General features: G+C 37.0%; 1 protein-coding gene across 1 annotated transcript in view; it reads left to right on the top strand.

The window, feature by feature from the left end:
• The window catches only part of LOC101845604 (calmodulin-A), a 10,019-nt gene extending 3,608 nt beyond the window's left edge, over positions 1-6,411 (top strand). Inside the window, exons 2-3 of the mRNA XM_005092166.3 lie at positions 3,454-3,548; positions 4,528-6,411. Coding sequence (XP_005092223.1) covers positions 3,454-3,548; positions 4,528-4,729 — 297 coding nt within the window. The 3' untranslated portion in view covers positions 4,730-6,411. The remainder of the gene's footprint in view (positions 1-3,453; positions 3,549-4,527) is intronic.
• Positions 6,412-21,173: the final 14,762 nt, after the last annotated feature.

The following is a 21,173-nucleotide window of genomic DNA, read 5'->3' as shown; positions in this document are numbered from 1 at the left end:
CACACACCCACCTCGCCCCGTGTTGGTGGCGACAGGGGTAGAGTGGTGCTCGTTTGTCAAAACGTGGCAGCCCTTGATGTCACCTTAGGCCTACGCAACTCTAGGTAAGGAGGGCATTACGGTGGATGAGGAAACCTCGGACGTGTTCCGCTTTTTCCGGTTTTCTTGTCATAATAGGTTTTGTTTTTCTCAAAGTATAGTGTCTTTATTTACAAAATAGAGCGATGGACGGGGCTGTTTTTGTTTATTTGTTTTGTTTGTTTGTTTTGTTTTGTTGGGGGGGGGGGGTTAGACTAATGCTTGACTTTGACCTATTTTGCCATTCTCAAAACTTGAGCGTCTTTGCCAAGCGCCAAAGATGTATTGGGCAAACGTTACTGTGATACTAAGGTAAGATGTGAACACGGTATCGTCCGTATGATTAAATAAACAAAATCAGTAGTAAACATTTCTCACTAATGTATGATGTGTCCTGATAGTATAGTGCGGATGGTTGGTGGGTGTTCTCGTATGGTTTGTCCCTTCTGTCCTATCAAACATCTATCGTCTTCAACTCTCCTCCTTTTTTTGTGTGTGTTTGTTACTCTCTTGTAACAGCTCTAATCTTCGGCACTTGTATTACCTTATTGTGTTGCAAATACCGTAAAACTCTTACAAGAACTTTTTTTTAAACTGATAGTATGATTGTCCTGACCTGACCATCAATGATTTATTAATAGAGGCACCAGCCATCCATGTCCAGGTGCTGTTTTAGCCTTTTAGTATGATTGTGTGAACGTAATATTTGCATTGGCAACGCCGTACATCTACACAGCTGCTTCCTTTCCACTATCCATGGTCATGAAAAGAGATTCGAAGCAATCTTACAATGTCGCCAGTTTCGGAACAGGTTCGTCAACTGTCAGCGTTAGCTAATTCTGCGTCTTGAAACAAGTAATAAAGATCTATGAGGACTAACACAGAGCAATGCCCCCTTAAGTGGCCACATCAGACTGTCACTGTCAGGCCAGCCATTTTTACCTCGCAGGATCTGAAATCTGTAAAACTAAAAGAAAGAATCGACAGATTCTGTTGTGGTTTTATCAATTATTGCAATTGTTAATACCCGCAATGCTCGTTGTAAACCAATCATAATTATTCCCCCCCCCCCCCACCAAAAACAAACCCCCACACATTCTTTGTTCTGCGTTTAGTTGGCATTCTTTTGCTTTGTGTTTTGTTTTGTTTTCACTACCCCCTGCCCCTACCTCCATCCCTCCCCTTTTTGTTTCTTCTTTCTTTATGTCACCACTACTGTGTTGAAACAACATGAAGGTTCTACTTCGGCGTGAAGAAATGATTGTTTTCAGGGGGTGCCCTTTACATGGCTCTGATGACAACAGCGCGTCGGTCAGCGTAATATTATTTTAATACATTATTAATAGACAGGCAATGAGAAAGGAGGGGGGGCAGAACGCTTCATAATAATGTACATGTTTTATTGAGCATCCAATCGTCTTTCCGTAAGGTCAAATTCTCGGCTTGTTTTATATAGGTTGAACCCAGAAAAGTTGCATAATCTTGAAACAAGAGCCCAGCAGAGCGGAAAGTTACCCGTCCTACAGGAACCCGTATTCCAAACCTATACCAGCCCCTTGGTTCAGACTGTTGTAACGACTATAGACCACTTTCACCTGAGCCACGACCAATCTTCCTTATACCGACTCGTCCAATGGAGTCCACTGAGGATTGCCGAGCCATTGTCCATTTATCCACATCTGATTTGACTCCTCTGATGTCAAACGTCAAATATCTCCCATTGATTTGTCTTTAAGCACTTGTCATTGATTCGTTGGGAACAAGGAGGGTAGAATTCATATTTCATAAAACTTTATTGTACAGTCCTTGATGGTGCTCACCCTTTAGAAAACCTTACATACACATGCGCAAGCTTCTGGAGTCTACCAATTAATTTGGCACTGCTTGTTTTGGGGGGAGGGGGGGGTTCGCTTTTAAAATCAGAGAACACAAGAAATCTATACCGTTTTGGGGGGGGGGAGCATCAAGATGTAAAATAGTAGATGATGGGATGTATAAATATTTAAATAGATAAATGGGCAGCATTTTTATACGCGAATGTAACAACAAAATTGAAATTAATATACTACGCACCCTATTTTTCAGAACAGAAAATCAATTTTTTCAGAATGTTGCAGGCCACTTATCCACTAAATGACATTTGTCTACGGCAATGCAAACTTTTATTTTTATTATTTTTCCCCCGTGAAAAGTTCACTATCATAATAGTTCTTGCTTGTGCTCTGAGCATGTCTATAAATTATTGATCTTGTAATGTGTGTAGTTAATGAAGGAAGGAGTGAGTTTAATATGGGCTAAAGAGAAAACTGTCGACATTCGATGCTTGGCAAAACAAGTCAAAAAAACGGTGGAGGGAAAGAAAAACTTTAAAGGCTCATTCCTGCAACCCTCACTTTTCCACTGTCACAAACAATCTCTATAAGTACTTTTATTAATGCTACTATCACCTCGGTTGCACCGTTAACGTGATTTGATTGACATAGGATAGTTGAAAAACAATAAAAATAATTTTCGAGCACAGCTGTGACTGCTTGATATTACTAATGTAATTCCATCCAGCTCTGCATCTTTTTGCCGTTTCACCACTGTCTACTAAACTTTATACCTATAGAGTTTTTGCATTACAGGTATCGTTTGAAAATAGTTCATGCATACGCACAATTCACATATGAGATACCGTACATAGTTTTAAGATAGCGCCATCCTTCTCATCATGTGTACCGCCTCGCTGTATCTGTGTCATAAGCATCCGTCTTTTTTAAATAAACGTAAACCGTGTCCGACACGTAGCTCTAAACAAGATAAGCGCTGGTAGGAACAGGGAGTTCTTGAATGCTTGCTTGTGTATGGACAGTTTACCTTAAGGGGTTTCCATAATTAACAGTTCTTAGTGACTGTTTCTCAAGGGGTTTCCATATTAATTATCGGATTTTTTCCAAGCGATCTCATGTGATGTGTTTACATTGAACCAAGATAGAAGTTCATCACTATGAGTCACAATATTAATCATTTTATTTAACTGTCAAAGTCCCGTTGGAATGCAGTTATGGCACCTCTTTATTCATTTTTAAAATTATTTTACAACCTGGACTGTAGAGTTATGTAGGCCACGATATCGAGCTCGACATCAGTAAAAAAAATTATGAGCCTTTTGTGTGTGTGTGTGTATTTTGTTGTTTTTGTTGTTGTTGTTGTTGTTGTTGTTTGGGTTTTTTTTGGGTTTTTTTAGGGGGGGGGGGGTTGTTTTGTGTTTCGTTTGTGAAAGTTAGCGCCTAGTGGAGAGGTGTGGTGACGATAATCTTGATGAAAGATATCTTCTCATGTTCCCTATTATTTTCTTTATCATGGTTGGCCTATACCTTTTTTGTTCTGCAGCAAATGTTTCTGGAAATTGATACTGACCAGGACAAGCTGATCTCATGGGATGAATTTACGGATGCCCTGTTCAAAAGGAACCCAAAGGAAGTAACGTAAGAGAATATTGTCTTTCGATTTTCTACAACTACTCTATTTTTTCGGGGGGGGGGGGTAAAAAAAAGAAGTGAAGAAGCAAGGAAGCTAGGGAAACTCTCTCTCTCTCTCTCTCTCTCTCTCTCTCTCTCTCTCTCTCTCTCACACACACACACACACACACACACACACACACACACACACACACACACACACACACACACACACACACACACACTCACACACACACTCACACGTGCACTCACTCACTCACTCACATTCACAGAGAGGGTTTGTGTGTGCATGCGTGTGTGTGTGTGTGTGTGTGTGTGTGTGTGTGTGTGTGTGTGTGTGTGTGTGTGTGTATGTGTGTGTGTGTGTGTGTGTGTTGGAAAGTAAAAAGTACCTGTGAATGGCAAGAAAACAATGATGTAGGATGACAAAGAAATTTACTTTCCTCTCAATGGTTGATAGTACAACACGATATTTTGCTGTTGCTAATCCCGTGAGAGAGTATCGAGTATAGTAGTCGTTTAGGTAATGGTTTCAGCCACTGTTTTCTGCCATAATGATTTGCCCATGGTGGAGGGGAGGGGTATTTTATCATTTCTCTTTTATGATAATGATGATTCTGATATAATATTCAGTTTTATTTGTAAGGAATCAACCAAGTTTGTTTCCTTTCTATTTTCATTTGCGACATTTGGCAGTGATAATGATCATCATCAATATTGTCGTCATGGTAATGGCCATGATGATCAGTATTAGTGTACTTTATAAAAAAAAATTGAATCTGATACAACACCAGGGTTATTAACCTGTGTCCAAATAAATATTTGTTTAACTGCAGAAGTGTAGCTTATTCCAAAACTATTCTGTAGCCCAGCCACAGTTTCATCTAAATGACATGTAATTATATTTCTTTTTCCACTGTACTGCACAAACTCTTGGTATTGTGCCTTGTGATAACACGTTTTCCCTATTTTTTTTCTTTGTTAGTCGCAGCGAGCTAGAGACAACCTTCAAGGGACTTGACAAAGACGGTAGTGGCAAGCTTGACCGGGGAGAGGTCAGACAGCTGGCACAGAGTGTGGGCATGGACATTTCTGAAGAAGGTCTGGACAAGCTTTTGAGCAAAGCTGACCCTAATGGTGATGGTGTGAGCTATCAAGAGTTCCTTGATGCCTGGGCCAGTAACTAAACAAAGCTCAATTTCAGTTTTATCTTGGAGTAGAAGCATTGTATATGAACACTAAAACGGTTTCATTATTTCTAAGCCTGCATAATGTGAAGACACAGATGTTGACAATTTCAGTATTCTGTACTTGTATTTTGCCGTTTTCCTCTTGAAAAAAGTGCAGAATTATCATACATGTATATATGTATACACTAGATCTACTCAATCTACTTTTATTTTTATTTTTGTATTGTTAATTTTTCTATATATGGTGATTTGTTCAGAACATTTTCTTCTTGGCATCTATAGCTTGTGGAATTTGAAACTTTTCAAAGATGTATTTTACGTGATGTAATCTTTCCTATTCTCAAAAAGAATCTCATAAAAGTTTGAAAGTCTCCCTTAACACTTCCCACTTATTTCATGTATTATGAGGAACCATCTAATTCATTACTATATTTTGCTTTTATAGACAGGTAGATGTCGAAGTTAAACATTTGCAGTTGGAAGGACAACTTTTCCTTCTGTAATCTGAAAAATTAATAATATTAAAACAAAGGATAACCAATAGCTATGTGTTCAACGCATGTTAATTGTGTTGTCCATAGATCTGCTAATGTTGTGGTCTTTGTGCTCCAAATATGTCCTGTAGATTATTAAAGTTTTCTGTGTAACTAAGAACATGAAGAAAAGAGGGGAATTAAACTATAAGGTCTTTCGTTGACATATTTGTTCACAGCACAGGGGCTCCTATCCAAAGACTTTTTCATTTTGAAAATGACCATGTTGGATTTTACTTCATTTCTACAAATTTTCTATTGAGAATTCCTCATACGCTTGTTAAGTAACAAGGCAATGTTTTGTTTACTTTTGGCTTAGCATAATGGCACTTTAGAGCTTTGGTCTGAAAAACAAAAACTGAAAAAGACCAACAGAAGGATTACTCCTCTGGTACACCGAATATGGTTTAACATCTGTATAATCAGAAGAGAAACTTTCCCTCTTTAGTTTACACACATAACCCTGGGTGGCTGTATTAAATTTATTTACTCTTTCTTAGTTTTTCCCACCCAAAAACTTTAATTAGTGGATTAGTTCTTGTTTATCAGTCTGTTTGATTTAACAAATTTATATAAACAAAAGCATCAGTTTATCTACTTGAACATCTAAAAACGCAAGCTGCTTCTAGGAACAGGATCTTTGTACATGTTAAGGTAAAACGTCAGAATTTTCAGCTTCACTGAAAGGTAAATGCATGTCTTGTTGTTTCCTTCCCTTTGAATTTTTCCCCCACAAGCACAAACTGTGCTTTGATATTTTGGTCTCCTAGAGTAAAGTTATGTCTCACGGCAAAAACACAATGCGTATGATTGGTATGGCAGTGGAAAACCTCGAAGAAGCAACAAAATCTTCAATCTGATGCATTTTATAAACTCTGTTTCTTTTCATCACTTAGCACAACAGGGAAAAGGGTTAGTCTTTAAATCAGAGAAAACCACTAAAAAAATATATTATTGTCAACATTTGTTTCTCATACCATTATTACTGAGGTATTTGTTTCACATGTTCCGTGTTGTGAATTCAAATTTTCTGTTTTTCAATTTTTTGTGAAGAGTTACGTTTTGACCTTTGGTGTTGCTTTTTGGGTCTCTTACATCATCTTTACAAAAACTTGTACCAGTATATAATAAAGTATTAGTTTTGAATGATGGGTTTCTTCTTTCTATTCTCCATAATGGGAAGAATGTTTGCAGAGAATCTAAGTATGTCACGGATATACAAATAAACGTCCGACATTAGTATGGCCCACATAACTAGTCTTGACATTGATTGCTCTGGCAATTGGTCTTTTTTCAGTTTCTCTGTCCAATTCTAGTGGAGAAGGAAGTTTGCACCACCACGTGTAGCACAAGTGTCCTTCACCATCCCATAATAGGTGTTAAAGGACAAGGCATTCCCACCAGTACTGCTATATGTCCTTGGCATATTTTGCATTATATAAACCTTCAACAATATTGTTGGGTTGTTGTTTTTTAAATATAGTCCAGCTGTTGACAAGTGTAAAATTCTTATCAGCACGTGTAAACAAGGCCAAGAGCATCAATTTCACAGTGTCACGTATATTGGTATATTATATATGCATAGTATGCTAAGGACATACTGCAGCGCTGATGGGAATGCCTTGTTCTCTAACTCCTTTTATGGGATGGTGAAGGACACTTGTGCTACACGTGGTGGTGCAAACTTCCTTCTCCACTAGAATTGGACAGAGACACTGAAAAAAAAGACCAACTGCCAGAGCAACCAATGTCAAGACTGAGATTTGACTCTGGGCTTGTGTAAAAGAGGTCGAATATCTCATCAAATAAGGTAACAGCAAAGTCTACATTACTTTGTAAAGTTTCAGCAAGGGACATTAATACAGGAATTGTGGGACAACATCCATGATGTGCCTTTCAAATTTCAACTTTTATACTTAAACCTATTAGTATTAATTTGATTCAATAACTGTATGTGTTAAATGATCTTTTATTTAAACACTGTGTAAGATTATGAAGTGGGACCTCCGATTTTAACACCTGTCTCTGATATGATTTGATCGAACAAAAATCTAAGCTTTGAAAGCATCCCCCAATTAACCCGAGTACATGAATGTGTCATTAGGGATTTGAACCAGGGTCATCTTTACCATAAGTCAACATGACACTTGAAATTACTGTCTAAAACTGTCACTGCACCCATATATATTATATATTCCAACCTCTTTCTTCAAAAACTTGTGAGTTTAAAAGAAATTGACACACCTATCAACTTACCTGAACCGGTCGAGAATTATAATGAGATTTTGTCAGCAGATTCTATTCTCTCGGATCAGAGCTGTCGTTGTAATCAAAGAGAGCATGCACAGTGGCCCATTCATCCCATAGCATGTCTCAATCAAAAAGACACAGCACCTCATCTACTAATCATACTGGAACTCTCGTGGTCTAGAAACGCGGTATTCTCCTCTTATTGAATAGGTCTCAGGTTTGAAACATGAGGACAACGAAAAAAAAATTCTACTCTTTACTTCTTTCCTTTCACCTCCTCTTCTGTTCTCTATTCGAGTTCTGTCATCTGCTTTCGTTTCTACTTTCTGCCCCCCCCCCCCCCCCCCCCCCCCCCCCCACTTTCCCTCTGGGCTCCTGTCTCCTTTACTCCTAACTCTTTCTACTTCTATCCTGTCTTTCAGGTACATCCCTGATATTAAGGTAGGTAAGATCGAACACCTAGCCTGCTCGGATAACGGTGAAAAATTTCGGAGGTCCATGAGTTGCACAACTTAAAGATCCCTTGGTGGTCCTAAAAATCGATAGAAAAGAGCATGCAATCCTAAATTTGATTAAAGCAATATATACATGGAAAATACGTAACTTATGAAAGAATCTGATCGAAAGTTTGCACTTTGTCACCTTCTGTTCAAGAAAGTCATGGATTCATATTGAATAATAACAGTGGATAGCATATTGTATTATTTGTAATGCAAATTCCCGCTCAACAGCAAGCTCTCTGCACTTTACAATCTACATTATATGATTACCCCAGAACACCTACCTGATAGCTGTCTGAAACAATCTTAACTAACTGGGAATCAAGTGGGAAGCATACTACCGTGCAAGCTGCCATTTTAGAGGTGCTGAAACACTAATATACTGACAAGATCTTCCGCTGTCTATGGCCGGGTACCCATTCACACCTTGGTGAAGTGAGGAAAATTCGTGTAAAGTGCCTTTCCCCAAGGACACAAAAACGGGTCTGAGGCTGGAACCTCTGAACCCGCAACCTCATGATCACGAGTCCGTTAGCCTAACCACTAGACTACCGAAGCCACATTTCCCCTTTAATAACAAATTATATTCTGATCTCACAGTTCGCCCGTAAAAGCAGCATGTTTTAGGTACACAACCTGTAGGCCTACTGATCTGCCACAACGTGCCACAAAAATTCCACGAGAAACTTTGGGCAAGTCAGCTCAACATCAACCGCACTGTGCACAAAACTGATCTGGGTATTTATGGCCTACTTTATATTTTTCAAAGAAGGAGAAGCAGACTTCACCGTAGTGACCACCATCTCCCTTGAGAGAGAATAGGAGAGAGAGAGGAAAGATATTACGTTTATCTTTTATGTGTGTGTGGGGGGGGGGGGGGGGGAGAAATAAAGTGTTGGCTTAACAAGACACTTGTGTGTGTGGGGGGGGGGGGGAGGAGACTATATGTACAGTCGAAATAGCTCCAACACCTGCATAAGAGCAATGACGAGTATCGGGTAAAAAAACAACAACATAAAACTATGTCTACAGGGTCATTGACACATATAGCTTCTGATCTGGTCTAATTGTTCGATCTGAATTTACGGAAACTTTTGTTGGAGCTGTTTAAGTGTAAGTATGTTAATATGAAACTATTGAAACACTTCTCCAATCCTCTTGACCTAAAAGAGCCAAAAGAGGAACAATCAGCAATTTCAATACAAACCAAGTCAGTACACGCTTCATGTGAGTTTTAACATTTTATTTTAAAAATCACACACACATATTTTTACAGAACTACCTCTTCATCCTGTAAAAAAAAAAAAAGACGGAGAAGAACCTGGCCTAGATCTGGAATGAATGAGGATTTGCTCCCTAATTGCTTACTTGGCTAACATCAATGAGAACGAATCAATAGGAAGATTTATCATACAGTTACCATCATACTCTGGTAAGTCAAAATTGAAACAAAACTTGGTAAACCACAATAATTTTCAAGTCAGTACAAAATTAAGTTTGCAAAAAGAAAACTATTCCTCTAAACAGTGGAGCACAACACTAAATATTTACTCTGTTACGTTACTGTAAAGCAGCTAAAACTTATGTAAGGTGCAAAATCATGGGCAAAACAGACTTGAAACACAATACTGATTGACAAAAGCATAGCTTGGATGGAATAAAGACTTTAACAGTCAATAGCTCCACAAAAATTCACTAAAGACAAATGGTCGTCCCACAGGCATGTAAAATTGTCCATTCCACTTCATTTTCATAAATTCTGTCTACAAATGACAGTGACAGATGCTTAAAAGTTACTATGTGTCTTTTGGAAAAATCAGTAGTCAGAAACATGCTGTGAGGTACTCTCCTACTCCTACTTGAAAAGAAAAGGAAAAAATTTTTAAAGGAACAACCACAAGCCCCATATTTCTCCTGTTCAAAAACATATAAGGACCAATTAACATAGTCATCATATCATATTTGGCTAAAAAATTACCTGCAAAAGCGCCAAAGCTTAATTCCCTGGACCTTCTGGATCCCAGTGAACTAAGTTATCAAAAACACCTTTCAAAACCTAGTTCTAAGGGTCCATTCAGCCAGAAAAACACACAGTGGTCCCTCATGAGTGCACTATCACAGTTATGTAGCATAGTTTTCATAAATTCGGATGAGAAATCCTGAGGAAAAGTACATATGTTACTTAAATAATTAGTACATATTGAAAAAAAAAATCTACTGTCTACATTAAACAATATCTTTTAGCATGCATATACATGTATTTATGAAGCTACCAGCTAGGAAGACTCGACAGTCTGTAAAAGCTCAAAGAAAGTAAGAAAAAAAAAAAAATAACTGAAACCTCCATTGCAAAGAGCAAGCAGTTAGAGAACCTGAGTGAAAAAAAAACGTTCAATGAAGGATTATTTTTCACACAATAATGCTTTAAAAATTACCAGGGCTATGGACACATATCAAAATTCTTGCAGTTGCAGAGGTCACCACTACTTGTACCAGCAGAAGTTTAGGTGAAAAGAAGGACAAAACCACAACGTTGACTCATAATCAAACTTAATTTTCACAAAGAGGCACACAGAAAGACATAAAAATAGAAATTAAAAAGCATTTCAGAATATCACTTCCGTATGTGCTATACTACTTCTGGTACATTTAGATTTTCAAAATCCATGAAAGTTAACATGGTTCTTACTCAATATCTAATTCTCATGACTCATCTCAATACAGTCACAAAAAATAAATCTGGATGATAATTCACAAATATTGATGTACGTTGATGCTACATCATTATCATCAAGTAGTCTTGTGTTTAAGTTTAGTCAACTGCTGAATGTCTTGAAATTTTGTACTTAATAAAAAAAATTACCCCAGATGCATTCACATGCTTTGATTTCATGTAACCTACCACACAAATATGTTCTTTTTTTTCAAAGGCGGTGCAGTAGACCTTAAACGAGGGGAAACTAAGTCTTTTTGTAAAAGATGAAGATTTGTCCTTACACACTTTTGCTGTTCATTTGCATGTACTCATCAAGTAGAAGTTTTGTTTTGGAGTGTAGTAGTAAAAAAATAGAAGTACAACTCATGGTGGGATGTTATGGCAATTTAGTTAATTCAAATACATGATGACACTAGCTGGAGCATCAATAATCATGCCTCTTTGACAAAGAAATGATCATAGCATATAAGCATATATATCTTCTTTATATGGGCACAGCCTTCTAAATGACAGGTACATCACATATGTACAGAAATTAAAACAATATGTACTTATAATATATATAGTAATTACTAAACCTTTTCTTTAAGATAATCCAAGATAAAAGAAATACTAACAAACAAATTATGGAACCATAAAAGCAGAAAAATAAAGAAGCAAAGTTAAAAGCAAAAGATTCTGAAGTACATACGTTTAAATATATGAACACTATCTCACTTTCTCTTTCTGAGGACATATTGTAAGTATGTGTGTGTGTGTGCGCGTGTGTGCGTGTGTGTGTGTGTGCGGGTGTGTGTGTGTGTGCGGGTGTGTGTGTGTGTGTGTGTGTGTGTGTGTGTGTGTGTGTGTGCACATGCATAAATTCATGTCTTCAAGTCACAATATTTCTCCCCAACACCAACCAAACATTAAGCGTCCTGTGCATAGGTCCCCTCTCATCAGTGTATCCTTCAAAAGCATTTTCACTAACTATATCTTACAACAAACACAAAAAATTTACAAAAAATACAGAGCAATCATAACGAGCAAATGTCAAAGCAAAAAAAGAAAACGGAAACAATTTACATACATATATAAAAACACGAAGTTCAACATTGTGAGATGTTTAAAGGCATCAGATCAGTCACCTTCAGCGAAAAGGGGTTTAATCTCAACTAAGCATACAATTCTACTTGAATATCTCTGAATACAAGAACTGACATGTCTCTACACAGAACTTGAATACATGAACTGAGCACAGCGGACAACGCATTCCCTCCATACAACAGTAGCTCTGGCTAAGCTTTCTGCCTCCGAGTATCAAAAACTTACCCAAGGATTAAATCGGTACATAAAATTTATTTACTTATTTATTTTATTAAAACATTAAACATGTTTCGAAAGATAAAAAATAGGAGGCAGACAAAAATAGTATTGTGAGTTTCATATGGTAGTACAAGCAGCACCTGAATATTTCAGAAAGTAGATAAGAAGGAACTGATGCAGTATCACGAGTTAATAGAAAGTACTTCATTTCCTCTGTGGTTTATTCTATGCAAATATGCATGAGAACTTTATGTACAAAATTCCCACAAATCGCAAAAGCAGGCAACTGCAACAGCTTGCCAGAAGTATAAGCCCTGTACCAGCTGACTCATAAAATAAAATGCCCAACCTTTGACACCAACAATGTCAGTCACAGAAGTTGGTGCTTCTGAATAAAACATGAATCTTATCTTCAGCCAGTGAGTCATTACACTCATCACAATGCCGTTTTCTCCATTCCTACAAAGTGAACAGAGGAAAATCATTGATACTCATGCTTCATATCCTAATATTTGTATTACAAATACTTTGAAGCACATATGCATTCTTTGAAGCAATACAGAAAATCTATGAAAAGAACACAAAGTGCACTAGATTCTAAAAACATGGCAAAACAAAATAACCCTCAAACTTTATCCATCACCCAGCAGATTATGGTCTAGAAAATCTCAAAGCACAACACTTATATATATTTAATGAAGAGAACTAGCACTACCATATGCAACATAGGGAGTTGCTTTATTTCCATTTTAAGGCCACACTCTACTTCTTAACACCCAAATCTACAATAAAGTGATTTTTAAATTGTTATTTCTCATTTTCTCAAAGTATTCCTTTCAAGAATTAAAAATAATCAGTTTTGGGATTCATTACCAGTTAGGCCCACATAAACCTGAAAATGGCAAATTAGAGCGAAATCTGGCTCTCTGAGGGACCATTTTCAAAGGCTAAAAACTCAAAAACAATCCTTGCTACAGTTTATCTACGGACTAATTACATATTTGTTATCTGCACCCTAAACCTTACAAAAATGACTCTAGCTTTTCTTGAAATAGTAAATATTAATAATTTTATAACTTTTAGAAGATATGTGCATATTAGCGAATGACAAAAATAGTCAAAATAGAAAAGTAAAAAAATCATTAAAAATACATTTTCAAAAAGCTAGCATCATTTTATTTGAAATTACACGGTGCACTTGCCCTCCAAATTTCATGTCTTTATCTCGAACAGTTTTTGAGTTTTTAGCTTTTTAAGCCAAGAAATTAACATTTTGAGGAAAGGAGCAAAAACACCTCAAAATTGCTTTAAAATTAAAGCATTGTATTGGTTCACAATGTTTCAAACTGTACAGAGCTATCTCTTTGAAACAAAGCTTTGGGAGTACTTCCATCCGATTTAGCACAGAATTTTCAAGGGAAGTTTTTTAAAAGAAAAAAACTGTCTGGACCAAAAAAACACGTGTGTGGCCTTAATAGAAAAACAGTGTTTATCTCTTTCAGTGCACAAAAAGAGTTAGCGATACAAGTATCTAGCTCAAGTGTGTGTGCACATGAGTGTAATAAGCTAAGAGAACTTTTCATTAAATATGATTGAATGATACAGCATTGCAGAGGAAATAAAGAACCGATGCAAGAAGCTTCATCCACTTTCAAACTGAGAGTTGTTGAGTTGGCAGCAGAATACGGATGAGCCAGGCACAAAAGTATATTCATCAAAACAAAGGACATATGCATGGCAACTGGCAAGGCATTAGGGAAAGTAAAAAAAAACCTGTCATGGTTGTGGGCGACTCCAGAGGTTGGTACACACTATTGAATTTCCAACAAAAGTAAAGACAATATTATCAGATGGTCAAAATATAAACTTTCCATGGTAAGAAATTACCATAATTTCTACATGCGACCAAATAAGTGATTTTGTGCAGAAAAAAATTGAGTTTCTTCTGACTTCGACACAGGCAAGGGTAGACCAGGTTGACAACACAATGCTAGCAGACAGGCAGAGACTAATGAACAAAATTTATACAGCACCATCAGCACAGAGTGTTTAAGTTTAGCACAGCATCAACTTTTTTTAGCCAGTCAGTGTACAAATGACACAGTTTTAACCAACAAATTATTACCAATTAAAATGAAAAAAAAAAAAATTCCATTTGTCAGCATCAAACTTGAAGGAAAAAAACAACAACCCACCAAATCTAAATCTACGATAAGAATAATGCATTTCTTAACACATTTCGCGTCATGTACAGGGATTCCTTTCCATGAGTTCGCAATCAGTCCCCGGCTGCCCCCGCATGGGTATTCACTGTTTGAAGTGATACCAACTCTCTGGTCATACCTCTCTAAAACTGTCCCCGTGGTTTTATGCACCCCGCATAATTTAGCAAAATTTGATTATTTTTGCATAATTTCCGATTATTTTCCTTTATCATCCTTTGTTAAAGTTTAACAGAATCGCATAATTTCACATTTTTCGGCTCAGTTTGCATAATTTCAGAATTTTTCTTGCATAAAACGACAGGGGCACTAAAACCAACAGTAAAATTTCAACGCAGTTGCTTCCACTTTCTAAAAAATAACACGGTGTGAGAGAGTATCACTCAGTAAATCCCTTTTAGTGCTCAGTTGAATATAGGTCGGTTGGTTTAAACGACGTAAACGATGGAAAATCAAACCCAAATAGCTGAGAGATGTTGAACAGCTTATTACAGAAAAGGAAAGTGAAGAAGAAGCTATTGAAAGTATTGCCGATGATATTTATGCTAGTGAAATAGAGGGAGATTCTCATTCTGATGATATGGATGGTAGTTAGACTAACTTAGACATTGCTTCTTCAACTAAGTACCTTCACAAAGACACACTGTACAATATGGGAGACCAGTTGAAAGTCTGGGGGTATTCAAAGTAGAGAGCGAGCATAGTCGTGCACATGAGCAATGTAGACAAACAATGAAAATGGTTCAGAGAATAAAAACTTATAAAGGCGGTACACTAAGGCTGAGAGGAATTTCACGGATAATCTTGAAGTGTCACTATTCACTGGTATGCCCTAGTACAAACCTTAGCTTCTAAGTTCCAAAATTTACTTGGGTAGAGGAAAGTACTCCCTATGTACTTGATACGAAATGTGTTCAGTATTTTCTTTCTTTACATAGCGGTATATGAATGATGGTCAATATTGTCCAAAAAAAGACAGACAGTTCGCCAGACAATTTGACTTGAATACACGAATATATGTGTGTTTGTGTGAGTGCATACAGTATTAAAGCTTGAATATGATATCAAAGATGTATGACAAATTGAAGCATTCTAGTTTAGTTTAGTTTTAGTAGAGTTTTTACAGCGCTCGCAACTGCATAAGGTCATATGAGCACCAAGGGGTGGATGTAACAGAGAAGCCCATACAGGGAATCAGGCTTACTTTATTCACCTCTCTAGCTTCAACAGCACAAAATCTGCTTCGACTATCTAGGCACCCCGGAAACAGCGGGTCACAAGAGAGTGACAAACATACAAAAGAAGTAGAGGAAAAATGACGATAGTAAGGATTAGGAAAGAAAAGGCAGCAGTTCCGCGTATGCAGTTCAACAGTTATGAGCATGACATTGATGAATCAGCCCATTTACAATTCTACTGAGCATAAGAACATGTTAATGACCCCCCTTTGGGAATGACCTAAACACACTACAGTTAGTAGCACGGCCCCGGGGGTAGAAGCATTCTAATCTCATAGACTGAACATTGACCACATAAAGAAAACCTTGTTCCCTTGGGAGCTTATTAATCTTTCCATATTTGCTTAAAATATTACACCTTAACCATTCAGTCCGTACAGGGTTAAATCATTCTATACAACAAGAGAAAAACAATTCTGACCACAATCCAGGTCTGTGGAACCCACAAAAACACTACTTCAGGCCAAGTATAAGGCCAGTTTGACTTTTATTCACAACTTTTGCCACCGGAATCATTCTTTTTTTTTATAAACAGTTAAACAAAAAATGGATACATGACTTGAAGTGAGAAAAAGACAAAACATTATTAACAAACTGTACGAGTCGCCCACACCAAAAGTGGCGTTCTTCATTAGACACGTATCATCAAGTAGTGTGTGCATTGAATAGAATGAGATAAAGAGTCACTGCAGATCAAGAGAAATAGAATAAACATGTTTGTACGTTGGGCCTTTAAAGACCATCTTTACAGTGACGAAGTAGTTATCAATGGATCAAGTACACCTTATGACCATCCACATTCTATGTATACAACACAATGTATCACAAACTAAATGTCCTGAAGGGGAATAGGTGGGAGGAGGACATTAAGACCAGGATAAGTGGAGAAGACTAGAACAAGAATAGGTACGCTTACTGCTGCATGAAAAATTGACGAAAGTGATGCAAATAAGAGATCAACATGATTAATCTATCGTCTAACATTCCTGAAACATTCTGGTTTAAAGAAAATTCTACAGCTGATATTTAATTCATTACAGTTACAGCCAACAGTTCTGGAAAAGAGAGGGCTTATCAATCTTTAGATTCAGACCACTTTGTGCAAAATATCAAGAAAATGATTGCAAAGTCACCAGAGATAAACTCACAAACATGGGATCAAAAAGAAAAGATGAGGAGATCAAAGTTGACTATCAATATAATTCACAATGTGGGGAAAAACATGTTCAGTTCAAGCAGTCTTTCAGTTACAAAACAGAAGTAGGCCCCTTACTCAAACACAGGGGACCTCAAATAGTTTTTTTATCACGGTGTATACTGTATATTTTCCACATCTGCTTTCTTTCTGGCCCTCTAAAGCATGCAACTCTATATCTTAGAATTTAAACCTTGGCTGATCCCACATTATTACATTCTCTGACGCACTGATTTTAAAGTCATAGTACTTTCATCATTTCAAAACCTAGGGCATTAAAACTAATTTTTTTTTTAAATTTCATTGGATATTAGATGTTTGACTGTGAAGCTTCTATCAACTATGGATTATCTGATTCACATCTTGGTAGCACTAGGTAGCAAGAGCAAGGAATTTATACATCATAGTCTCATTGAGATAGAAATTATCTTTTCCCCTTTTCAAGCTTTTCAAATCTAAAAACTATATGAACAAAGGAAGTTTTTTAATGGTGTATGCACTGACAATCTGGAAACTTAATAACTTAAATTTTTTTTGTTAAAAATAATAGCAATCCTTTGGAAGAACACTACAGCTACAATGTGAAAGGACCATTTTGTTATTCTTGCATAAGTCATTCAAGTGACAAAGAGGATCTAGAGAAATGCTGCCACGGTTAAACATCAGAAAAACAACACCAGTTTCAATACCAAAATTAAACATTTCCTTTCTGAACAAATAACTACTTATAATGTGAACAGAGTTACGCTTGCTTCTCAGTAACAGATAAAACACTTTTATTTTTCCCCTGAAGTAATGCCAGAATGGTGTTAGGTACATACTAAGCTCTCTGAACAGAATCATTTGCTTTAAATTACTGGATTTCACAAGCAGAACCCAAAGATAAATTTAAGCTTTTCATAACTAATTTTCCTGTAGTTGCAAATATGGGTTCATAACAACGCTCTCATCAAACAAACTTTTGCTTTTCACAAGCAAAGCAATTAAAATACAATACATATATATATATAGCATCAAGAACCTTAATTCAAGAAGACCATGTCCACTTCGACCATGAATAATATTATGTTTGTTGTTCAGAGAGATATATGCCCTTCAGCTTGGGATTCTTTTCAATTAAATTGTTAACATAGATTAGAAAGGCATTTTTTTCCACATGAATGAACAGACTCTGACAGTCAAAAACAAAAATAAAATTTATAACTGGTACTGAAAATTCTAACAAAATATATAAAACATAAATAATTTGGTACTCTCGTATTGCAGAAGAGTGTGGCAATACAAAAGACTGCAATTTAAACTGAATCTGTGAACACATATTAATCTTCCATTTTTCAAGGACCACAAATTTTGATGAACTTGCCTGAAAAAAAAGGTTGGCAGCAGTACATCAAACTTTTATTTTCAGAGATTTACAGAGTGCATTTTTCATCTGCAACAGCGTTAGCAATGATAGTACATAACAAGATGGTTCACTCAGCCAAAAAAGTGTCCGCAGGAAGTATGCTCTTTGCTTCAGATGGCGCTGCAGTCTGTTTTGAAGCTCTCTTTCGTTTTTCCAGAAGAAGAATAGGAATAGCACCTCCTTGCGTGCGCAGATCGACTGCTGTTCATCAGCAGTTCGGGTACGTTCAGTGCGTAGTTTTAGGTTGTTTTTTTATTTTAATGACCTCTCGCCTTTCATTCTAAAGTCAAATTAAACGAAGAAAACCATCACCCTTTCCTCCGGAAAAGGTTTTTTGTCAGCGTAACCATTTTAAAAAAGCGTTCTTCCGAAATTTATCCCAAAACATGCTAGTTTCACTTTGATTTTTAAAAACTCAAGTAGGGTAACTCTGTTCGCAAAGAGTGCGCTTTTGTGAAGAGGGCGCCACCAAATTTTGAGGACACTTTTTTAATTGGCTCAAAGAGCGAAGTGGCCCATCTTGTTATGTACTATCATTGGCGTTAGTCAGTTGATTACAAAGAAATTATGGGTAAATCAGTGTTTGTGTTGTACTTCAGGGAAAAAAAATTAATAAAAAATAAAAATAAGCCACATTTTCTGTGAGAGACTGCATGTGCAATCAAAGCATCAAATTATGCTGACACATTTGCTGTACATTGAAACAGTATCATATACAACATGTACAAAAGTAGTGCCCACAAAGCACCACTGTCAATCCACCCAGAAGGAAGTTTCAGAGAACACAATTTACATTGCATTGAACGTCACATGAACTATACATAAAACTTTCAAGAATTACACACTCAAAATCTTTACACTGTACAAGAGAAAAACCTTTAAAACATTTACATCTTTACATGTTCCAATGGGGGGGGGGGGGGGATTTGCCTTGTATTATTTTTTAGAACCAGTAAGAACATTACCAGACCTAACCTGTAGACCTACATCCCCTTTCTTCATCCTGAGCCAAAGTATACTGACATTTTAACTCCTTGTGGAATGTCTGGTAGTTGAGCTGATAACCTCATCTGTGTTCATACATTTTCTCCACTTCCACTCAGTAACATCCCGGCCAAAAACTACCCTTACTTTTACCCTTTTTTGGTACATCATAGAATGGCAAAATTTTCCACATTTTGATGTACCACTGCTACCTGGAAATGCAAAACCTGTATAGTCGAAAAGGTTAAACATTCAAATTACAGTATTACACTTAACTTATTAACAAAGGCAGAGCAGTTTTTAAGGTTTTTTTGTTTTTTTTTTACACCTAAAAAAAAATTCCTAACATATCTCTGCAGAGGCACTTTCAACACAATTATTGCAATTTATCAAAAAAGCCTACGAGAGATAAGTCTTACAGTTAGAAGACTTGCAAAAATACTCAGCTGCAAGTAATATGCTGACATTGATACGCTGTAAATTACTTCAATAAATGCAAAAGGTACTTGCATCAATTTTCATACACATTAGAACTTATTTCATAGGTCTTACATATCTCTGATCTGTGGGCAGGCTAAACTGAGCATATAGTCTTCTCACAAATTGACGAAAATGTGGAAATCTCTAGAGCAATTGGTGCTTATCAAAGACATTCTTGTATTAACGAGTTGAAGAAGAGCACACCTGCTCAGCCCAACTGTTGAGAAAAGCTCCAAATCAACCACCACCTGAACACAACATGAAACATGAACTTGTACCATTTTTTTAAAAAAAAGCTCAAAAACCATATTTGGCAGCCAGGTAGGCAAAGCATACTATCCTTTTGGAAATATTGTGCGACAGAAGAAGTGCAAATTCTCACACTTGTAATCATCAGGAGTTTTACTGTTCCCATTCCTTCTACCTTAAAAACACTCTGGTGATGCTTGACCACATTTCTTGCCTGTCAATTTGTGGCTTAAAACTTTTTTTGAAGAATATTTTTTTTTAATGAAGGCAAGGACACAAACATGAACACCTCTTATGTGCGAATGGGTGTGCAAACATCTGCACTTACGAAGTCCAGCCTTTGAATGTGTATATTTATACAGCAGGCTCTATCTCAAAACCTGGTTTTCAGGGGGGAAAAAAGCGAATACCTAGGCAAACCGGGTTCTTAGATCTCAAAAGGTACAACTCAGCTTCTGGCTTTTGGCTTTCTTTGTTTAGTCTATAATGAAATATGACCCGTAGGCAATACTGACACCCAAGGGAAGATAGTGTGGTTTGCTTTGAAAAAAAGAAATAAAATAGGTGTTTGAGTCCGCGAGTGGTATGCTTGTTTTCGGTACAAGTGTAAACCTAAGGATTAGGAGTGGATTTTAATGATGCAACAATGTCACTAGGACTTGAAAGAGCATACTGAAACCGCTAAAACAGCACCAGTCATAAATTGCGTAACTGAAGGGAAAGAACGACCTTGAATGTGCAGGACCAGACTTCATAAGACAATAGGACAATCTGACCACGCATCAGAAGCAATCGACTGTACCCATAAAAAAATCATGTTATAGCCTGCCAGCTCAGCATCTAAGAAAGTTTATTGCTCTGAGCTCAAATCCCGTTTTTAGGCTGCAGATTTCTATTTTTCAGACAGTATGAAAATTATAGAGAGGAAATTCTGTTACAGAGTAAAAGAAGGGTCTTAACCCTATCCGTACGCCCTGGCGTCATTTTGTACCCCCGGGGTTGCATTCGTCACATTTTAGAATACTTCTAGTACGAAGATCTCTTTGAAACTTTCAGTACCGGTATTTCTCAAAAAATCATTTTGACAGACAGCTATGCAAAGAGTACGGATCGGATTAATGAGTAAATTTCCTCTTTGGAAAGTGGTGGCACAGAGTTCCCCACCTTGTATGGATACGATAGTAATACACGACGTACGGATAGGGTTAAATGGACCAGGTTCTTATACTGAGTGCCCTGCTGCTGAGACCATAGTATATATGTATTTTTGAATGTGTACTTTCCGCATCCACAAAAAACAGATGCTTGCATGTATACATAAATGAAGTACCTCAGTGTCCTCAGTGACCAAGCAATAACCAGAA

Source organism: Aplysia californica, unplaced genomic scaffold, assembly GCF_000002075.1.
Source record: "Aplysia californica isolate F4 #8 unplaced genomic scaffold, AplCal3.0 scaffold00041, whole genome shotgun sequence".
NCBI classification, from domain to species: Eukaryota; Metazoa; Mollusca; class Gastropoda; order Aplysiida; family Aplysiidae; genus Aplysia; species Aplysia californica.
Note: the sequence above shows the minus strand (reverse complement) of the source record. Positions and strands in the feature narration are given on the sequence as shown.